The 23,042-nt window shown below is 38.3% G+C and overlaps 1 protein-coding gene across 1 annotated transcript in view; it reads left to right on the top strand.

Annotated features, from left to right (window-relative positions):
• Elf1 (E74 like ETS transcription factor 1) overlaps positions 1 to 23,042 on the top strand; it is an 89,023-nt gene that overhangs the window by 35,685 nt on the left and 30,296 nt on the right. Inside the window, exon 2 of the mRNA XM_090342072.1 lies at positions 18,175 to 18,442. Coding sequence (XP_090198198.1) covers positions 18,371 to 18,442 — 72 coding nt within the window. The 5' untranslated portion in view covers positions 18,175 to 18,370. The remainder of the gene's footprint in view (positions 1 to 18,174; positions 18,443 to 23,042) is intronic.

Below are 23,042 nucleotides of genomic sequence, written 5' to 3'. Positions count from 1 at the left end.
CATTACTTGGTTGAATAATAAATTTATATTGCTTTTAGGTATTCCTCACTTTCTTTTCTTTCTTGATGAATTACTTATGGGCAAGACCATGTCTTATTTATCTTTATTTTCATATACCCAGTACCTATGCTTGAACCTATGTGCAAACCAAATAGTTCTTTAATAAAACTTAGACTAGAGTTGGTGGAAAATAGTTTACGGGTTGTTAAGTGTCCTTTTTCATGTGGGACCTTCCATTTTTGTATCATTTTCAGGGAATTTTTGTGTATAAGGTATTTGAATCAGAAAATACATGCATAGAACAATTTGAATACTGAAGTCTAGCATAAGATCATGTTTCAAGAAATTGAGTGCATCATGTGAAACTCTTCTTATTTGTTTGTTTGTTTGTTTGTTTTTGCCAGTCCTGGGGCTTGAACTCAGGGCCTGAGCACTGTCCTTGGGCTTTTTCCTCAAGGCTAATGCCCTGCCACTTGAGCCACAGCACCACTTCCAGTTTTTCTAGGCCAAACTCCAGGCCCGTGAAACTCTTAAAATGCCAGAATAAACACATGAGACCACCATCTTTAACCATTTTAATGAAAGTAAATAAATACTTTTCTTTTTGTCAGTCCTGGGCCTTGAACTCAAGATAGTGTCAGCACTGTCCTTGGGCTTTCTCAGGGCCAGAGCTCTATCACTTGAGTCACAGCACCACTTCTAACTATTTTTTTTTCTATGTATATGGTAGGGAGGAATTGAACCCAGGTCTTCTTGCATGCTAGGCAAGCACTCCTACCACTGGGCCAACTTCTGGCCCAGTAAATACTTGCTTTTTTTTTTTTTTTTTTTTGTCATGGGACTTGAACTCTGAGCCTGGGCATTGTCCCTGAGCTCTTCAGCTCAGGCTACCACCTTACCCCCTGAGCCACAGCGCCACTTCCGGTTTTCTGGTGATTAATGGGAGATAAAGAGTCTCATGGACTTTTTAGTGCCCACGCTGGCTTTGCACCGCAATTCTCAGATCTCAGCTTCCTGAGTAGCAACAAATACATTTTATAAGCAACAGAAAGTATCATTTGAGTTTGTGGCCTATTTTGATTTTCAACACAAAAGGTATTAGTATTTTTATAAAGGTATTCTTAGTATTCTTGTAAATATATCAAAACATTTTTATATGAGTTATGTTCAAGTAGTTTATAATCTTAGGTGATAGAACATAGTAAATGATTATTAAACAACTTGGGAAAATGAGCATTGTACCAAATTCTGCCTTAACATATATGTTTACATTTGTTTTAGTTGATGGATTGTAATACTCCTTAAGGACAGTCTTTGCCATCTATCTTCCCTACTCTTTTTTTTCCACCAAAGGTGACAAAAATGTTTCTGTTGAATAAAGAAAAGAATGCAGATAGTACTGATAGGATTTCTTAGGATCATTTTGATAGGATTTCTGAGGATCATTTAGTATATAGGAAAAGACAATATAGGAAGAATTATTTATCTTGAGGTGTTTATTTTGATTGTACAATTTCTGTTTAAAATCACATTAAAAATTAAAACTTAGGGCAGTGTCTTGGGCTGTGGTGTCTCACGCCTGTAATCCTAACTACTCAGGAGGCTGAGATCTGAAGATCAGGGTCAAAGCCTTAAAAGGACCTGAGACTCTTATCTCCAATTAACCTCTAGAAAATGGATGGAAAGTGGGGCTTGGCTGAGGGTTGGGTGGTAGCCTTAAGCTGAAGAGCTCAGGGACAATGCCCAGGTAAGTTCAAGCCCCCAGACACTCCGGAGAAATAAAAAGCCAATGTAAATTAGCTTTGCTTAGAACAGTCTTTTGATTCAACTGTATCTAATTTTCTGTCTGATATTCCCCTTCCCCTCACATCTACTCAGATTATTTGAAAAATAAGTAATTTCTCCTCTACTTCCCACTTAGGGTAGGAAAGGTTGTATTTACTTTGTGTGTCTGATTGATGAAGTAGACATTAAAGTAGTGCAGCAGTACTTTATATTCTTGGGCTTTTCTCAAGGCTAGTGCTCTGCCACTTGAGCCATAGCACCACTTCTGAAGTTTCCACTTCTGGCCTTTTTCTGTGTCTGTGATACTGAGGACTCAAACCCAGGGCTTCATGCATGTTAGGCAAGCACTCTACTACTAGGCCACGTTTCTGGCCCCTTGCTAAAATAAGTTTTTAAATTTAGTAAGTGCTTGTTACATTTATGGATTCTTGACAAAGCTGTAAGACAGAAAACACTGTTATGCAGAGTCAAGTTTGAATAAAGCTTAACTTCTTCAAAAGCTTTTTGTTCAAGGCTAGCACTCTACCAGTATGATCCACAGAGCCATCCATAGGAGCATCTTCTAAATATCACTCTTGAAGAAAGCAGAGATTTATTTCTCTTTGGGCACCCAAGGCCTTGTGCATACTAGGCAAGGAATCTACCAGTGAACTACATCCTCAACTCAGAAAGTAAAGATGTCTTGATAGCAGTCTATATTAAGAAACTTGAATCTGTTATGCATATTATTTTTCTTCATTAAGTCCATGTCATCTATTCAAAATACTTCGTAATGATAAGATCCAATTAAACATAATGTAATTGGTTCCTGTACTTACTTCAACTTTTAGGTGGTATTTCAATAGCTGAAGATATTTGATGTTCGGTTGACTAACTTGTAAGAAAGATACTGGCTACTTGGGACCCAGAGATAGGATTGTGGTTTGAGACCAAACAAGCTAGCCATAGTGACGCTCAGGAGGCAGAGATAGGAGGATTTTGAAACCCTATATGGAAAGCACACTAAAAACAAAAAGTGCCAGAGATACAGCTCAAGTGTTAGAACACTACACCCTGAGTTCAAACCTCATTACTTCAGGAAAAAAAAAAAGATAATCACTCATACCTTTTAGAAAAGTGTGTCTCTTCTTCTAATACTTTGGTGTAAAAAAAAAGTTACTGATTAGGTGATTTTGTTTTAAATTACAGACAAAAAAAGTCACTGAACTGTTTAAAATTTTAGTTGAGAATCCCTATTATAATAATGAGGAATTGGAGGACAGATGCACCAAAACTGTCATTGTAGCAAGCCAACTGTGTAATGATGAGCCACCATCATTTTTTGGATGGTGGCTCCTAGATATCCTTACTGTGAGACTTGCATTGTGTTTTGAAATCACAGAGTCAGTTGTTAAAATCCTATTTGAACATCTCTAGAATCTTCTAGAGCCACTGTCACAAGCTTTTGCTTTTTCTGTGTTATTTTGGTAATGTAGCTTCATGGGCTTTTAACTGCACACCTCTGGATCTCAGTCTCCCCAGTAGCTAGTGTTATGGGTGTGATCTGTAACCCCGTTCCAGCCCTGCTTTTTCCCCCTAGTTATTTTGGTGATAGAGTCTAGGGGACTTCTCTTCTGGGGGATTGCCTCAAACTTTAAATTTTCCAACCTCCTGATTGTCTGGGTTTCAAGAGTGTGTCACTGGCTCCTCACTCATTGTTTCTCTTGATCTTATTTCTTGAATGAGAGCTTAAAGGACCATGTTTCGTATTAAAACAATTATAGCAGAGGTGCCTATGAAAATAGGTGCTTAGGATCTTTCATTATCTTTGGGTACACATCAAATAAGCTCAATGAAAGTATTCCCTATTTTAAGAAACCTTATGCTTGGTGTGATTGAGATGTATCTGAGTTATCAGTAACTGAAATGTATTCAAATAATTTAAAAATTGAGAAATTGCATTATGAAGCAGAGAAGCCCTAAAAATGAGACTACCCTATATGTAATTAATTAATTAGTACATTTTTTTGTCAGTTGTGGGGCTTGAACTAGGGCCGGCCTGGTGCTGTCTTTGAGCTCAAGGCTAGCGTTCTACCACTTTGGGACACAGCTCCACTTCTGATTTTCTGCAGGTTAATTGGAGATAGGAGTCTCATGGACTTTTCTGTCCAGCCTGTCTTTAACTGTAGGAGTACAGGCATGAGCTATTTTATTATTATTACTTTTTTTAATCTGTCCTGAGGCTTGAACTCTGGATCTGGGAGCTGTTTCTGAGCAATGGGTTGTGTGTTCCCCCCGCCTCCATTTCTGGGGCTTGAAGTCAGAACCTGGGTACTGTTCTTGAACTTTCTCTACCACTTGAGCTACAGCACCGCTTCTAGCTTTTTCTGTGTATATGGTATTGAGGAATTGAGCTCAGCTTTGTGCATGTTGGGCAAGCATTGTACCACCAGGCCACACTCTTGGTCTTATAGGAAGTTTTATGCTTTATATACCTTAATGTTAAACATTTATTCACAACTTGGGAAAAGATAGAGATGTTTTATATTCCTGAATTTTATGTGCATAAGTCTGGATGCACTGAGACTTGGAATAAGATCCTAAAATATCATAGGAATAAAAGTTTATGACCAGCTGGGCACTGGTGGCTCACACCTGTAATCCTAGCTACTCAGGAGGCTGAGATCTGAGGATCGAGATTCAAAGCCAGCTTGGACACAAAAGACTGTGAGACTCTCTTTCTCCAGTTAACCGCCAGAAACCCAAAAAGTGGCTTAAGTGATAGAGTACTAGCCTTAAGCTGAAGAACTCAGGGCCAGTACCCAGCCCCAGAGTTAAAGCCCCACAACAGACCAAAAAAATAAAAAGTTTATAACTATCAAAGAATATGTAGAAGAGTCTACATTGAGCTTGGCAACAGTGGGGTCTTCAGATGATGCTTCTTTCTTTAATCATGGAGGGTGAGACACAGATATGCCAGAACATGTGTTTTTGAAATGATGCTGTAGTTTGAATCTTGAATACTCATGTGTTAAAGGTTTGGTGTCCATATTGTAGCACTGTTGGATCCTTGAGGAGATGGATCATAGTGGGAGAAAGTTATGTCAAAGTACCTCCTTGAAGGAGGTATTGGGACCCTGATCCCTCCTGTATTTTGTCCCAGCTCACGTGAGGTATACATGTTGCTCTACCATGCATTCCCTAAGCCAGATAAACCTTTTCTCCTTAAAATGTTGATTTACTGCTGGTATTTGTTATACTAATAGACAACTCATACAATAGTGAAGAATCATACAGATGATGTCTACTTTAAAAGCGTAGATTACATTTATTTACTTTTTTTCCATAGAGGCTTGGGGCCTAAGCTGGCCTTGAACTTGATAGATAGCCCAATTTTTTTTTGTTGTTGTTGTTGTTCATCTTTTCTTCCAGTCCTGGGCTTGGGCTCAGGGCCAGAGCACTATCCTTGGGTTTTCTCAAGGCTAGAGCTCTACCACTTGAGCCACAGCACCACTTCTGGCTTTTTTTTTTTTTTTTCCTATGTATATGGTACTGAGGAATGGAACCCAGGACTCTGGTAGAGTGGTAGAGAACTACCACTAGGCCAAACTCCCAGGCCCAGCCCAGGTTTGAATTTACAGCCTTCCTACCTTATCTTCTCCAGTGCTGGGATTACAGATTTGTAACTGCAGCCAATAAGCATGCACGCCCTCTCTCTCTCCCCCCCACTCCCCCTGTCTGTCTGTGTTTCTCTGTGAGGGGAAACAATAAAGTAAAGCATTTTAAAAGCAGTTCTGGACTCAAAACAAAATTCAAAGTACAGATATTTCCTGTGAACTTTCCTATACCCTCATATGCATAGACTTCCTATTTTTTGGCAATGAACGAGTATGTAAGTTACAATTTATGAACAGACACTGATACATTATCACTACTGAAGGTAAGTCTGAACAATTTTCATGTAGTGATATTTGTTTACGGTCCCTCTATGCTTTTCTCAGCTTAATAGTTTATTTCCTTTTAGTAGTGTCTTCTATTCTCCAAATATACCAACTTTTGTCCTGAAGGATGTCTTCTTTTAATGGTACTACACAATAAACTTAGGACCTTTTTTCTCCCCCTCTCTCTGAGACTGGGACTTGAACTTGATATCTGATTAATGCCTTGACACTCATTGGTAGGTGACCTACCACTATGGTCAGTGCCGTGCCTCCAACCCCAAACTCCTTTTTGACTTTTTGTTGTTTCTCATGTAGAGTCTTATTGGTAAGTTTGCTAGGTAGGCCTTTAGCTTTGCTCCTCCTTCCTCTACTTACTTAATATCTGGGACTACAGCATGTCTTACCACTAACAAGAGGATCTTGCTAAATTTAGCTCCTCTGGGTCTCTATATATATATATATAATTTTTTTTTTCCCAGTCCTGGGCTTGAGCTCAGGGCCTGAGCACTGTCCTTGGACTTTCTCAAGGCTAGAGCTCTACCACTTGAGCTCAGTACCACTTCCGGCTTTTTTCTATGTATGTGGTACCAAGGAATGGAACCCAGGTCTTCATGAATGCTAGGCAAGCACTTTAACCACTAGGCCAAACTCCCGGCCCCTGGTCTATCATATTTGCTTCTTAGTTGCTATTAAAGATGTGCTTCACTGTGCCCATGCCTGAAGAATATGTTAGTTCTAAGTTTTGGCAATATGAAGTTTCTATAAATAGTTGTGTGCAGTTCTTGTATAGGTATACATTTTCACTTTGGGTAAATAATGAGTATAATCAGCTGGGCACTGGTGGATCATGCTTGTAATCCTAGCTACACAGGAGGCTGAGAATTGCGGTTCAAGGCCAACCTGGGCATAAAAGTCTGTGAGACTCTTATTACCAATTAACTACCAGAAAACTTGTCTCTGAGCTAGCTCTTCAGCTCAAGGCCACCACCCTACCTCTGAGCCTCAGCCCTGTTTCCTGTTTTTTATTGATTAATTGGAGATAAGAGTCTCACATTCTTCAGTGCCTGGGCTGACTTTGGACCTCAATCCTCAGATCTCAGCCTCCTGAGTGCTAGTATTATAGACATGAGCCACCTCGCCCTGCTCTATCCCTGAACTTTTGTGCTAAAGCCTAGTACTCTTACCACTTGAGCCACAGCTCCATTTTCAACTTTTTGTGGTTAATTGGAAATGAGTCTCAAGGACTTTGCTGTTCAGGCCTACTTTGAACCTTGTCCTCAGATCTGGGACTCCTGAGTAGCTAGGATTACAGGCATGAGCCACTGGTACCTGGCATATATGTTTAGTTTTGCCAAGATAGTGAGAAACTGTCTTTCAGTGTGGCTTATCCCATGTTGCATTCCATCTGGCAATGAATGAGAGAGTTTCTGTTGCTCTATGTCATTGCCGGTATTTGGTTGTTACTGAGTTACTGCCCAGAGTTGGGCTTTGGTAAAAGGTAGGTAGTGGTGTCTATTGTCATTTCCTTTCTGAGGTGACTTACGCTGTGAAGCATCTCTCATCTGCTTGTGTATTTTTCATATGCTTATCTTACTTGGTGAAGTTGTCTGTTAAGGCAAAGTTAGGTCTTAGGATTTCTCCAAGTTATGTTATTTTTATTCAGTTTTAATTCTTGTAAGTTTTAGGTTTTGTTTATTTTGAATAACACTCCCTTAGCTGGTGTGTCTTTTGCAAATATTTTTTTTCTCAGTTTGTAGCCTGTTTTCTTATCTTTTGACATTGTCTTTCATATAGCAGAAGAATCTTTATATTCTTTTTTTGGGGGGGGGGTGTTATGGGGCTTGAACCCCGGCCTGGGCGCTGTCCCTGAGCTCTTCAGCTCAAAGCTACCACTCTACCCTTGAGCCACAGCCCCACTTCCCATTTTCTAGTGATTAATTGGAGATAAGAGTCTCCCAGGTTTGTCTTGCCTGGGCTGGCTGGCTTTGAATCTCCATCCTCAGATCTCAGCCTCCTGAGTAGGTAGGATTACAGGTGTGAGCGAGCCACTGCACCTAGCTAAGAATCTTAATTTTAACGAAGTTAAATTTATCTATTCTGTCATGGATTCCATCATTGTGTTATCACCAAACTCATGGTCTTTTAAATTTTCTAGTATACTGTGTTTTGGGAGTTTTAACAGGCTTACATATTATATTCAGATCTGTTATCCATCTTGAGCTTGTAAAGTGTGTAAAGTATATCTAGTTTTTGTTGTTATGCTAAGGTTTGAGCTCAAGGGCAACTGCTCTACCGCTTGAACCATGCTCTCAGAGCTTTTTGCTTAAGACTTCAAGTAGATTCTGGTTTTCTCATCTAGGGCATGCTGGGACTTCTTATTAATGCCTACCATGTAGCTGGAATTACAAGCATTCACTGCCATATATAGCTTTATTGGTTTCTGTGAGAATCTGGCCAATTCTATGCCCTGGAGGGCCATTGCCATATAGACCTCCACTTTCCAAGTAGCTGGAATAAAGGTGGGCCACCATTCCTGGCTTTGATTCAGTTTTTTCTGCGTGTGGAATATCCTAGTTTTTTCAGCACTATTGGATGAAAAGACTATCTTTCCTTCATTACATTGCTTTGCTTCTTTCTCAAAAGTATTTATGTCAGTCTGTTTCTAGGTTCTTATTCTCTGTTCCACTGATCTGCTTATCTTTTTTTTTTTTTTTGCCAGTCGTGGACTTGAGCTCAGGGCCTGATCAGTGTCCTTGGACTTTCCTCAAGGATAGATCTCTAGCTCTTGAGCCTCAGCACCACTTCTGGCTTTTTGTTTTCTATGTGTGTGGTACTGAGGAATCGAACCTGGGTCTTCATGCATGTTAGGCAAGCACTCTACCACTAGGCCAAACTCCCAGCCTCTGATCTGCTTATCTTTAGTACTTCACTATCCTGATGATTGTAGCTTATAGGTGTATGGTTAATCTTGATCTGTAGGATATCCCTGTTCATTTGTTCTAGTCTAGAGTTTCATCTCTCCTATCTTGGAACTCTTGTGGCAAAGGTATTAGGAAATTGCACTCATCATTAAAAGGCCACATGAGTATTAGTAATGGGTTTGGAGCTTTTCCTGATGTTAGTGGAAGCTGTTGTTTAGTTTGAAGTACAAACCATGACAATCATGTATTCATGTTGATGAACTTCTCCAGCTGGGTGTGGTGGTTCATGTCTGTAACCTCAGCAATTCATGACTGTTAGTGATTTATATGATCATGGAAATTTTGCTTTCAATTGATAGTATGTGTTTTTATAAAATTGGTGCTTCTTATGATAGAATAATTTCTACCACAAAACTACTGGGCAATGTGAGATGGAGATAGGATCTTACTATAAGCCCTGGAATCCTTGAATCCTGAGATTAACCTCATCTGGCTCTGGAGGTAATTTTATCATTGTCAGTACCAGAGCCTAAGTGATATCTCAAAATCTGCTATTATTTCAGATGAAAAAAAAAAAAACTAGTGTACCAGGATGTAATGTTTCTCATGAAAATATGAAGGAGGGAAATATGAAGGAGGGAAATAATCAGCCACAAAAAAGAAACAGTTTTCTTGCTAGTTAATTCTTGTTTGCAGGGGGAGAGAGAGAGAGAGAGGGAGAGAGAGAGGGAGAGGGAGAGGGAGAAGGAAAGGGAGAAGGAGGGAGGGAGGGAAGGAGGCAGGGAGGGAGGGAGATTAGCTGCTTGAACAGGTTTTGCTGATAAGGACATTTTTGAATTTGTGTGCCTTGGCTAGCTAGGTTTTGTTGTTGTTTGGTTACCATTCATAATTTGGGTACTGGAGGAAGTAAATGTCTTGTAGCCAGTTAACTTGTATAATGAAAACACCAATAAATGATATTTTGATAGTTTTTTTTGTTTGTTTGGTTTTTTTTTTGCTAGTCATGGGTCTGAGCTCAGGGCCTGAGCACTGTCCCTGGGCTTTTTCAAGGCTAGAGCTCTACCACTTGAGCCTCAGCACCATTTCCAGCTTTTTTCTATGTATATGGTACCAAGGAATTGAACCTGGGTCTTAGTGTGTGCTAGGCAAGCACTCTACCACTAGGCCAAACTCCTGGCCCTATTTTGATAGTTTTAACTTTTAGTCTTTTTGAAGGAGGTAAGTTAATTTTTTCATAACCAGAATTAAAACAGTATCTGAGTGCTGTTGGATTTTTTTTTTTTTTGCCAGTCCTGGGCCTTGAACTCAGGGCCTGAGCACTGTCCTTGGGCTTAGAGCACTGTTCCTTAGAGCTAGAGCTCTACCACTTGAGCCACAGCACCACTTCCAGCTTTTATTCTATGTATGTGGTACCTACGAATTGAACCCAGGTCAGGTCTTCGTGCATGCTAGGCAAGCACTCTACCACTAGGCCAACCTCCCAGCCTGCTGTTGGATATTTTTTAACTTTTAATTCTTTTGTTTTCAGAACATGCTTAGAAAAGAGTTAATCTTGAGACCACAGGTATGGACAGGTCTAGGTATTGGATCTGTTCTGCTGTTCTGCAAGGGGCTATAAATGCTGCCTGTGTGTAATCTGACACCAGGGAGGCCTTGAGTGGCTGATAATAGAAAGTGGAGAACTATGTAAAAGAACTGGAATTTCAGGTCTGGGGAGTAATTGCAGCCTGCCCTCAGAGTACTGGAAATGTTTACCAGTGTCAGCAAAAAGGCAAAAGAAGTCAGCTTCTTTGTTTGATCACACTGATACTTCTTTTTTTAATTAGTATGGTTGAAATTTCGTAGCTGAACTTCTAACGAATATACCTTGAATATAATGACTATATTTGTTCCTCCTCCATTCCTGCGCCCGCCCAGTTACTCTTCTCCCAACCCACAGAACACCCCACAGAACATGTTTCACCTTCTTGTTAAGCGATTTGTAGTTGTTCAGTGGAGTACACCATTGGACTTTGCGCCTAAGTATATCATCCTTTACTTTTATGTGTATATATGCATATAACACTGTATATGTTTATTTGTTACCATATATGGTAACTTTGACAGAGGAAAAATCTGCTGTTGGTCTCTCTGAGCCTGACTTTACTTAGCATAATTTTTCCTAAGTTTCTCCATTTTCCTGCAAAGGGCATCATCTTTCTGATAGGTGAATAAAATTCCTTTTTAGATATGTACTACATTCTCTTAATCCACTTAGTTGCTGTAGGACATCTAGGTTGTTTCCATAATGTGGCAGTGGTAAATAGTGCAGCATCAAGCATGGATGTAGACCACTCTAGACTACCTACAAAGACCCAGTCTGAAAAAAATTGTAAATGAATTTTCCCCAAAATAAGGACTGGAAATAACTGGTGGCACATATATGAATTTCAGAACCTTTTGTCCCCTGGGGCTGGGGATCAGTCCCAGGAACTTGTCCATGTTAGTCAAGTGCTCTACATGCTTACCTCTACCTACCAGAGTCTGTATTTTTGCACTTGAATGAAAAAAATCAGAAAGGTTAAAGGGAGTGTATAATAATTTTTCTTTTTGAATTATTAGAATGCTGAATGGAAGATTTGTTGACTTTGTGATACTTTTTTTTTAATCTTCTATTTTGTGTACATAGTACATGGTTTTGAGATGACCTTAAGAAATTTCTTTTCCAATTAGTGTCCTTTTTTTTTTTCCTCCTGTATTCAGTAGGAATTGAGACTGTTACTATCTTTGTTTGGGGAAGTTCTGTGTTGGCCTTATGGTGTGTTTCTTGTGTTTTCCATATTCATACCAAAATATATTAATAGCAGGGCCGGGAGTTTGGCCTAGTGATAGAGTGCTTGCCTAGCATGCATGAAGACCGGGGTTCGATTCCTTGGTACCACATACATAGAAAAAAAAAAGCTGGAAGTGTTGCTGAGGCTCAAGTGGTAGAGCTCTAGCCCTGAGAAAGTCCAAGGACAGTGCTCAGGCCCTGAGCTCAAGCCCAGGACTGGCAAAAAAAAAAGTATACATATATATATATATATATATATATATACTAATAGCAATAATATTACATATATGTACTTGAAAGAAAATGTCAATAAAAACTATTTGAAAGTTTAATGAGTTAAGTTGTAAAAGCCTTATAAAAAGGTTTGTAACAATTTCCTTTTTACTTTTTAGGCTAAATGTCAAAATTAAGATGGTATGATAGGTTATGAATGAGCAATAGTAGTAAAACTGAGATTTAAAGTAATTATAGAGAAACTCATACAGAGAAACTGCCCTCTCCTGCAGCTAGTCCTAAATATGTGGTTGAAAGTGATCCCTTCCAAGTATCACTATGTTGCATAAAATTCTATATAAAAACGTTTTCATTAGTGGTTGGATACTTTTGCTTTACAGAGTTATATAAGGGATTGCTTATTTTTGGTGGCCAGGATAAAAATCTTTTTTTAAAAAATCTTTACTGGGCGGGGAGCTTGGCCTAGTGGTTAAAGTGCTTGCCTAGCATGCATGAAGACCGGGGTTCGATTCCTTGGTACCACATGCATAGAAAAAAGCCGGAAGTGGTGCTGAGGCTCAAGTGGTACAGCTCTAGCCTTGAGAAAGTCCAAGGACATTGCTCAGGCCCTGAGCTCAAGCCCAGAACTGGCAAAAAAAAAAAAAAAAAAAAAAAAATCTTTACTATGATTTATAAAGGAAGAAAATCTTGAGACCCTGCTTGAAAAGTAATGAAAGCAAAAAAGGACTGGGGTGTCTAAATTATCAGAGATCCTGCCTTGTAAGTACAAGGCCCTGAGTTCAAATCCCAGAACTACCAAACAGATCTGTAAAACCTAACAGTGGTCTTTGTACTTCTCATTTCTAGTTTATCTATTCTTATTCTCTTTATATTTCTGTTGCATTTTTTCTTGTGTCTTTATGTTGAAGAAGACCTTTAATTAGGTTATCACTTCTTTTTTTTTTTTTTGGATTGCATAATCTTTCTCATGTTTATTGATATTTCACATTTTTCTCAATGCAATAAGCTAGACTTGTAAAGGAAGGCATATGAGGTAAAGTTACTAAACTCTTTTCAAACTATCCACATTGAAATAGTACTTTTTTAGCTGTCAATTACTTTTTAATATATTTTTTATTGTAATTAATAAAAGGGTTACATGATATTTGCCAGATAGAAGGTGCATTAATTCACATACATTGATACCCGAAAGTTATCACTTCTTATAAGAATACTTCCTGTCAGGCTCTTACTACAGATTTGAGAGGTTTAGATTTTGCTACTTACACATGTATATGTGCATAAACACAAACACTGTGTATTAATGCTAGGATAGTCATTCAACCACACTGTTCTTCTTACATGGTATATTTCATCTTTGAAGTAGAATTATCTATTTTAACCCCCTTTGCTTGTTTGTTTCCTTTATTTGTCAATTTTCATGATAGTGAATATGATGCTATAGTAATTTCCCAAGGAGAGCAGTTTTATTTATGTATTTATTTTTGTGCCATTATTGGGGCTTGAATTCAGTGTCTGGGTGTTGACCCTTAACTTTTTTCACTAAAAGCTAGTGTTTATCACTTGTGCTACAGCCACACTTAGAGCATTTTTGGTAGTCTCAGCTTCCTGAGTACCTGGGATTAGACTCTGTTTTATCTTTGAAGTAAGATTTCAGTTTATGCCCTGAGCAGCCTGGACTGTGATTCTTCACAAGGTGTCTGCTGTACCCAGCAATTGTGTTCCCTTCCAAAAATATCAGTTGCCCTGGCTGAACTTTCTTTTTTTGCTATGGGACTTGAACTCTGTGCCTGGGCATTGTCCCTGAGCTCAAGGCTACCACCCTACCCCTTGAGCCACAGCATCACTACCAGTTTTCTGGTGGTTAATTGGAGATAAATTGAAGTCTCACTGACGTTAGTGCCTAGTGCAGCTGGCTTGGAATCTTAGCTCCTCAGATCTTAGCTCTTGAAGTAGCTGGATTACATGCATGAGCCACCCTGCCTGGCATATACTCTTTTTATCTTAAACTCCCTTTCCCCAAACCCCTAACATTGCATAAGGGATTAATTTAGGTAAATTTTCCCTTTCAGGTTTTTATTATGTTCGAAATTTTCTACAAAAATGGCTTGACTTAGGTAACAGTAGCCAGAAAAGTGGTTTGGGGTTTTGTGTTTACCAATGGTGCATCACTTTGTTTGATGGGGACCAAATTAGCCTGGGTGAAGCAAGGCTTACTAGACTAGAGTGAAGTCCTAACCTTAATGCAATGGACTAATCAAAAAGTACTACATTTGAAGCACTAGTTTGTTGATCATGGGCTATGTGTTCCTAGACACTTCTAGGAACACAGAAATGAGATTTCAGAGATAATTAGGCCTTAACATGCACCTGCTACCTATCTTGTACAGTGTACTGGGAGCTATAATTAAGCCAATGTTTATTGAGTACAATTTCCAAGGCATTCTTCACATGTATTTTTCTCTTTTTCTTTTCTTGCACTGGGATAAAATCCACTACCTACCTGCTGTACATTGTAGGTAAGGTAATACATGGTGTACCATTGAGCTACATGTGTTTTGCACTTGGGCCTCGTATATGCGTTTTTTATGTAATCTTGAAAAGTCGAGATTTTGGTACTATTTCTTGTACCCACTTTACTGAGTGAGGGAACTTGAGGCTTATCCCTGTTTATGGAAAGAGACTGAGACGGTACATAGGCCAATGTGTTCAAGATCATACTGCAGAAGATTGGAACCCAAGTGTTTGACCCTAGATCCTGTTTTAATGGTTTTGTTTTACTGTTTTACCTTAAGGCCGCATGTCTAACTGAAGAATGGGAATACAGTCCTGACTCAGTTGAAAGAGCCAATCTGAGGAGGGTTTATTATCTGGTGGATGGTCCACTGGATTACTTTCAACCAGATAAATAAGCAAATAAGTTGATTGCTAATGTCTATGCTACTCACATGTTTTTCATTACAGCATTGTAAATATATGCTATAAAGAGCTATTAGAACCAGACACCAGTAGCTCACATCTGTAAATCTTAGCTACTCAGGAGGCTGAAGTCTGAGGATAGTGGTTCAAAGCCAGGACAGGCACAAAAAGTCCATGAGACTCTTATCTCCAATTAACTGCAGAAAACTGGAAGTGGTGCTGTGGCTCAAGTGGTAGAGCACTAGCTGAAGAGCTCAGAGACAGCTCCCAGGCCCAGAGTTCAAGCCTCATGACCAACAAAAAAACCAAAACAACAACAACAAAAGAACTATTAGATGTAGCAGGATGTACTTGAATATAACTCTGTAACAGAGAATTTAAATAGTGGAGTCCTTTTATTTGGTTTTGTTTTTGTATTTTATTTAGAGATAGGGTCTTTGTTTGTAGCCTAGGCTGGCCTTGGGCTCAGAATCCTTAAAAGTGCTGCGATTACAGATAAATTACTAAGGATCTTAAAATTTATTAAGATAGTATGGAAGCTTTTGTTTCCTGAAAGGTTTTAGTTCCCATATATTTCCATATTATAGCTAATTTGAAGAAATATGGTGATGAAGAATTTATATAAGCTGTCTATCAGGTAGACTTGTTATAATAGTTATAATTTGGAGTTAAACTATAGGTAGAATTTTCCCCTTAACATTGACATATGACATTCTTATGGCACAAAGGATGTAGTCTGATTTGAAAGCAGGACTGAATTATAGTAATAGAGTTCTGATTTAGGAACTAAGAATTCTATTGAATGATTGATTTGATTGTTTGAGCTTTTTTGCACAAGGCTAGCACTGTACCACTTTGAGCTACAACTCTACTTCTGTTTTTTTTTTTTTATTTGGTGGCTTGGAGGTCAGAGTCTTGCAGACTTTCTAGGCTAGGCAGGCTGGCTTTGAACCACAATCCTTGGATCTCAGGCTCCTGTGAAGGTAAGATTACAGAGTCTGTTGTGCTTATAGACTGAGATCTTGGACACCTCAGTTTTTTCAATGAAAAATTGAATCAGTAATCTAAATTTTCTTGTCTGTTACTAAAAAAATTTAACATGCCTAAACTGTTATTTCAACAACCCTGATGTATATAGATGATATCTCTGTATTTGGAATAAAAAAATTTATTTCCAAGAATCACCTTACTACCATAGGGTATATAACTAGTGAAGAGGAAAAAGAGCAGAAAAGAAAACAGGCTGTCCGAGAACTGATGAAACCAATAAAAATGCCTTCTTTTTTTTGCCGGTCCTGGGGCTTGATCTCTGGGCCTAGGTGCGTCCCTGAGCTCTTCAGCTCAAGGATAGCACTTACCACTTACTTCTGGCTTTTTCTGTGTATGTGATACGGAGGACTTGAACCCAGGGTTTTGTGTACGCCAGGAAAGCACTCTATTGCTAGGTCACACTCTTGGACCTAAAATATTTTTCTTTACTTATACATTTTTAGCTTTGAACTTGTACCATAAGTTAACAAGAGATATGTGCCGAAGTTCACTTATTCTTTTCCTAACTCAGAAGGCTCAGTGACTGTGGGAAACCATTCCACAGTAAATGTTAGCATGTGCTATGAGGTGTGGATCTTTTGATTGGTTGTCTCTATTTTTTTTTTTAAATCTTCAAAGCCTTTTACTGAAGCATAAAGTACAGTAGCAGTGTGGAAGTGCTAGTCAGAAAAGATACATGATTATAATAGAAAAGAAAGTGAATCTTTCAGCCATATACCAGGGGTTCATGCCTATAATCCTGGCTACTCAGGAGGCTAAATTACAGTTCAAAGGCAGCCCAGGGAGAGAAGTCTGTGAGATTCTTATCTCCAATTAATCACCAATAAATAAATAAATACATAAATAAAAACACAAACAGAACAAATGGAGCTGTGGCTCAAGTGGTAGAGCACCAGTTTTAAGCTGAAAAATCTAAAGGACAGCACCCAGGCTTTGAGTTCAAACCCTAATATCAGCACAAAAAAGGGAGGGAAGGAGAGAGGGAGGAGGAAGATAAGGAGAAAGAGAGAGAGAAAGAAAGAGAGGATGGGGGTTTCCAGGAATGGGGAATAACAAGTTGAGAACGAAGGCAGGAACCGAAGAATTGGTGTAGTTTGTGTGGAAAAATGTAGAAAACAGGCCTACTATAGAAGAAATGTAATATATATTTTAACTATATTTTTTTTGTCTTTTCTTTTTTGGCACTGGGGATTGAACCCAGGACGTTGCACTTGCTAGGCAAGCTCTTTGCCACTAAGCTACATCCCAGCCCGGAATGTAATATTTTAAGGGAATAGTAAATACAAGTAATATTTGTTCAATGCCAAATATATGTCTTACATTTAAATATCTGTGCTCAATCTGCTCAATTTAAAACAAAATACATTTTCTTCTAGATAATGGTACGTTGCTCAATAAAAGTACTGAAACATGGCAAAAATACTCACTATTGGAGTTGAATTTGCTCTTAGATAAAGTCATTGGGAGTAGAGAATCTGTTGGTTTGGAACCTGAATTGAAAGCTTTACCTTCATGTTGTTTTATTTTCAGTTGTAGAAATTACAGTGATCTTTGTGATCCCTGTGTGGCTCCTAGAACCTAGATTACATAGAGAATTTGTTTTCTTTAAATTAAGAAACCAAACATCTGATTTGGCTAGCTCATAGTATCTGGGTTTAAGCTCTATTTATCTTTAAGTTTCTTATTCTGTGTCTCTCTGGCTTTGTCTTTCTTAATATACAAACATCTTTGATGATCATTTTTAAATCATTTTTTTTCCGTTGTGAAATTGTTTTCGCTCTTAAGTCTCATTTCTGTTTTTCTACCATTGTAAAGTGCAGTTCTTTGCATGTTCTAATTTGCCATGACGTGGTCAAGGGCTGTTTCCTTCCTGTTACTTGCAAACTCTGTGATAGAGATAAGGATACATTTCAGTGCATTTAAAAAGAAGCTACTGAAGACATGCTTAAGCATGGTAACTCTTAAAGTAATTTTACTTGCCTGAAGTTTTTTAAAGAACAAAAAGGGTAGGCTTTAATTCTGATTATTTTTTAAGGCTTAGCCAAAGTGTGTGTGTGTGTGTGTGTGTGTGTGTGTGTGTGTGTGTGTGTGTAGTGAGCCTAGCAGGGATGCTCTCTGAATGTTTCAATTACAGGCAAAAGTGTATCTCATGAAATTATGCATAGTAAATTTCCATGAATGAAAAGAAGGCAATTGTTTATATGTCCTTTATTGACATATAATACCTCATTACTCTGAAATATACTTGTTCTAATAGTTTATTCTCTGAATTTGGACCTAAACTAGCTCTAATTCTTCATTACTCTTGTTAGGTTTCTATTTTTATACTATTCAGCATTTAATGAAAGGTAACAGTTTAGTTTTAGTAATGAAAGGAAGATTTTATCATAGTAGGAATGAAGTCTTAAAGTAGGTTTAACAACAAAAAATAGAGTGTTCATTTGTCAAGTTCATCTTAGTCAACAAAACACTTGAGATGCACTATGCTCTGAATCAGTTGTTATATTGTAAGTAACAAATATTTGTTTTTCAGGTTGAGAAGGTTGAGAGAAGAATAATTTTGGAAGTACTGCCTTGGTTTGCTTAGAGTCAATGAATCAAGAAAATTTGAAGTATCTTCCCTAAAGATACGTGGCTGAACTGTTTTTCCCCAACTGGTCACTGGACTCTACTGTCTGACTTCAGTCTGTTTGGATTGTTCCATGTGGATCTAAGGGGAATGTTTTATTATGGCTGCTGTTGTCCAACAGAACGACCTCGTATTTGAATTCACTAGTAACGTCATGGAGGATGAACATCAGGTATGAGACCTTCGTGTTGGTTTTTAATAAATACTCTGATTTTTTCATATGTATAAGAAAGTTACTCTAAGAACTAAGAGAGACTACTGAAATAAAAATGAAACATTTAAAGTTTTGTGCACTTGTACAAACCAGTTAATTTATTAACCATTGATCTTTTTTTGGTTGATCGTGGGGCTTGAACTCTGGGTCTGGGTGTTGTCCCTGAGCTTGTCAGCTCAAGGCTCACACTCTACCACTTGAGCCACAGCGACACTTTAATGCCGGGGCTGGCTTTGAACTACGATCCTCAAATCTCAGCTTCCTGAGTAGCTAGGGTTATAGCCTAGCTTCTAAGTACCTTCAGCTTTAGCGGTGTGACAAGGAATACTTTGGAGCTTCAACTTGTTATATTTATTTATTTATCCAGTCCTGGGACTTGAACTCTGGGTTTAGGCACAGTCCTTGAGCTTTCTTAAAAGGCTAGAGCTCTACCGCTTGAGCCACACAGCATCACTTCCCGATTTCTGTGAATATGTTACTAAGAAAGTGAACCCAGGGCTCCATGCATTCTGGGTAAGCACTCTACCACTAGGCCATATTCCTGTCCTCAACCTGTTTTCTTTAAAATGAGAGAGTCAACAATTGCCTTAAGTAATTACTTTAAGTTACTTTGAAAAGTTAGTTAACATAATACATTTTAATGTCTGTAATTTTTGTGATTGTGGACAATTTCTTCAAGCAGATGAATTGATTTCATCTGTATTGTAGTACATTTCAGTCCCAATTGTGTGCCTCTCAGGAACTACTTGCATTCTCTAGACCTAGATTTTGTCATCTGCAGGGAATTAGAGATTTTGAAATGAGCTTTTCTCAAATTTATGCATGCCACACAACTTACTGTTTTTAGAATGTGAAAAGAAGACAGGCGATATTGAAGAAATGACTAAGATTATGTCTGGTTCCCTCATTTTCCCCTGTCTGTAGGGCTAGGAGTTGGGGGATATTATAATTTTATTTTAAACAAATTGTATGAGCAGTATATAATTTGATGTGGGAGAAATAGCGTTTATTTTTTTGTTTTGTTTTTTGCCAGTCCTGGGCTTGAGCTCAGGGCCTGAGCACTGTCCTTGGACTTTCTCAAGGCTAGAGCTCTACCACCTGAGCCTCAGCACCACTTCTGGCTTTTTTTCTATGTATGTGGTACTGAGGAATCGAACCCAGTTTTTCGTGCATGCTAGGCAAGCACTCTACCACTAGGTCAAACATCCAGCCCAAAGTTTTGGAGACATTCATTGTATTAGGAAAAATACTTTGAGTAGTAGGTTTAAAATAATGCCTAATATGGCTTAGTTTTTGAAATAAATAATACTAAAATTTAACTTTACTGGGCAATTTTAATGTCATATATTCTAACACTTACTGCAAATAATAAAATTTGTTATAATTTCCTCACTTTTTTTTTAGTGTCTGATGAGTTGACAGTAGTAAAAAAAAAAAACAACAACCTGCAAAGGGGTAATTAACTTGCCTTAACTTGCATTACTTTGTCTTAAATTCAAGATGAGCTTCCATCGGGAGAAAAAGGTTTGAAGGGAAGCATTTCTGTTGCTAACTAAAAATATATTAAAAATGATATTGTTTTAATCTAGAAATTGTAGAAAAGACAAAGTGTTTGGAACTTATTTTAAGACAGAAAGTTTGTGTATATATTAAGATTTGCAAATGTTGTGCTTGCTATGCCATTCTCTTAGATGAAAGGTCCTCTGATAGATCCAGGGTTAAATTTGGTGAGGTTTGATAAGCAGACTATGACATCAAAGGTTAGGGCTGTAATACATTGTCTGGATTTCTCTAGTGCATTGACTTTGGTACTCTTGACCATGAGAAATACATTTTACATTATGGTTCCACATTTATATGTGTATGCATAGCCTTAAAATGATGTAAAGCAGTACTTGTATTTCTTTTTTTAATTCGGTTACTTTTTGAACTATAATTTTATTATTATTAAAATGTTGTACCAGAGGAATTATCAGATCATAAGTCAGGAAATGTGCACATTTTCAGTTAATATGTCACCTCTTCTTTAATTTTTACCTAGTTTTCTCCTTCCATCCCTACCCAAGAATTACACAGGTCATTTTCCACATACTATATATAGAGTACCATTTCTAAATTTATTATTCTCTTCCTTTTTGTGCTTCTTTTCTACCCCCCCCAAAAAAAAACCAAAATAAAAAACAAATACCACCACTACACCACCAATAAATAGCAACAACAAAACCTGTGTTTCCATTTCCTGGAATTTCTTATTTTTTAAGTTGGTCCTTTGGCTTGAACTCTGGGCCTGGGTACTGTCCCTGAGCTCTTTAGCTCTAGGTTACTGCTCTACCCCTTGAGCCACAGCACCACATCTGGTTTTCTAGTGGTTAATAGGATATACGAGTTTCACAGACTTTAGTGCCCAGGCTGGCTTTGAACCTGATCCTCAGATCTCAGCCTCCTGAGTAGTTAGGATTACAGGTATGAGCCACCAGCGCCCGGCTTGGAATTATTATTATGATTTTTTTGGGGGGTGGGGATCATGGGGCTTGACCTCTGGCCTGGGTACTGTCCCTGAGCTCTTCAGCTCAAGGCTACCACCCTACCCCTTGAGCCACAGTCCCACTTCCCATTTTCTAGTGATTGATTAGAGATAAGAGTCTGGACTCTAGGACTTTGTAGTGCCTGGGCTGGCTTTGAACCATGAGATCCTCAGATATCAGTCTTGTGAGATCCTCAGATATCAGTCTTCTGAGTAGCTACCGGCTTGGAATTATTTTTGATAAATAGAATTATAGTGTTCAGACAAATTACACCTTTGTGTTCCTTCCCTAAGGTATCCTCCTCATGTCTAGTAACAGTTCAATCTAGCTTCTGCATATGAAGGAAAATATGCACTGTTTCTTTTTCTGAGCTTGGCTTACCTTAGTTAACATGATTAGCTCTACATCTATCCATTCTCCAAAGCAGTAGTTTTACTATATACAATGGACTTAGTTTATCTTGGAGAAGTTTATTTTTGTATTTTTTTCTTTGGAAAGAGAGTTACCTTGACATTAGCATGCACATGTGTATTTTTTTAGTTTACTTTTGTTGGACAAAATTAAACTTAGTTTTGTCAAAATATTACAAGGATTTCACAAATATAAAGAAAATACTATTATCTCTTTGTGTGGGGGACCTGGAGGGGCAGTACTGGGGCTTGAACTTCGCCTGGGCACTGTCCCTGAGCTCTTCAGCTCAAGGCTATTGCCCTAACACTGGGCCTGGGCAGTGTCCCTGAGCTCTTGAGCTCAAGACTACCGCCCTACCCTTGAGCCAAGCCCCACTTCCCATTTTCTAGAGGCTAGTTGGAGATAAGAGTCTCAGGTCTTTTTGTGCCTGAGCTGGCTTTGAACCTTGATCCTCAGATCTCAACCTCCTGAGTAGCTAGGATTATAGGCGTGAGCCACCCTTGCACCCGGCAATTATCTTCATTTTATGATGAGGAAATTGATACATAAAGAAGTTACAAGACTTGTCCTAAGTCAAAACAAGTTTAAAAAAGGAAAGTAAATAGAGCCACAGATTGAACCTAGTTTGACTTTCATTAATGATGTTGTATAATCTTGCAAGGATGCATGTCAGTCTTACTGTCAGGTAGCAAGACCATGATAATCATGGTCTAGGAAACTAACTTACTTTTTAAAATAGTTATTGAAATCATAAATAGCATGATTAAAAATTTAAAAATCCTAACTTCTACATCAAGTTGTTTCTTAGGGGATTCCTTGGGTCACAAAGGCAATTGTCATTGTGACTGTATTTTGAGAATGAAATTATTGTAGACTGAGAAACTATTACTGTGTACTCTTGTTGGGAACATGAACTAATGCAACCACCATAGAAATATAGAGGCTCCTCAAAAAACTACATATAAACCTGCCATAGCAATATTTGTCACAGATCCGAAGAAGAAATCAGTACTCAAGATATTGCGTGCATATGTTTATTGCAGCATTAGTTCACAGTAGCCAAACCCTGGAATCAGCTGGGGTATCCAACATTAGATTAATTGATAAAGAATATCGTGTATGTGTGTGTACATGCACATACATATCCATAGAGGCACACACAATGGAATATACATATCCACAAAGAAAAATGAAATTTCATCTGCAGAAAAATGAATGGAATTGGAGAACATAATATTCACCAAAATAAGCCTATCTCAAAAAGCCAAATCTCTTACGTTTTCACTTTTATTTTGAAGCTAGACTTAAAAGACATACATATTCATAGACATACATTCTTTTTTGCAAAAATTTATTGTGGGCACACACAGACACACAGACACAGACACACAGACACAGTCACACACAGACACAGATAAACACACACACACACCCTCCCTCTATCTGGTTTTGGGGCTTGAACCCCAGGAGTTGTGTTTGCCAGGTTAGCACCTTACCACTGAGCTACCTCTTCATCCCTAATTCATTTATTAAAAATATACAATTAGGGGCCTGGAGTCTGGCCTAGTGGTAGAGTGCTTGCCTAGTGTGCACAAAGACCCAGGTTCTATTCCTTGGTACCA

The sequence above is a fragment of the Megascapheus bottae genome, chromosome 11, assembly GCF_031878675.1.
Source record: "Megascapheus bottae isolate mThoBot1 chromosome 11, mThoBot2.hap1, whole genome shotgun sequence".
Taxonomy (NCBI): Eukaryota; Metazoa; Chordata; class Mammalia; order Rodentia; family Geomyidae; genus Megascapheus; species Megascapheus bottae.
Note: the sequence above shows the minus strand (reverse complement) of the source record. Positions and strands in the feature narration are given on the sequence as shown.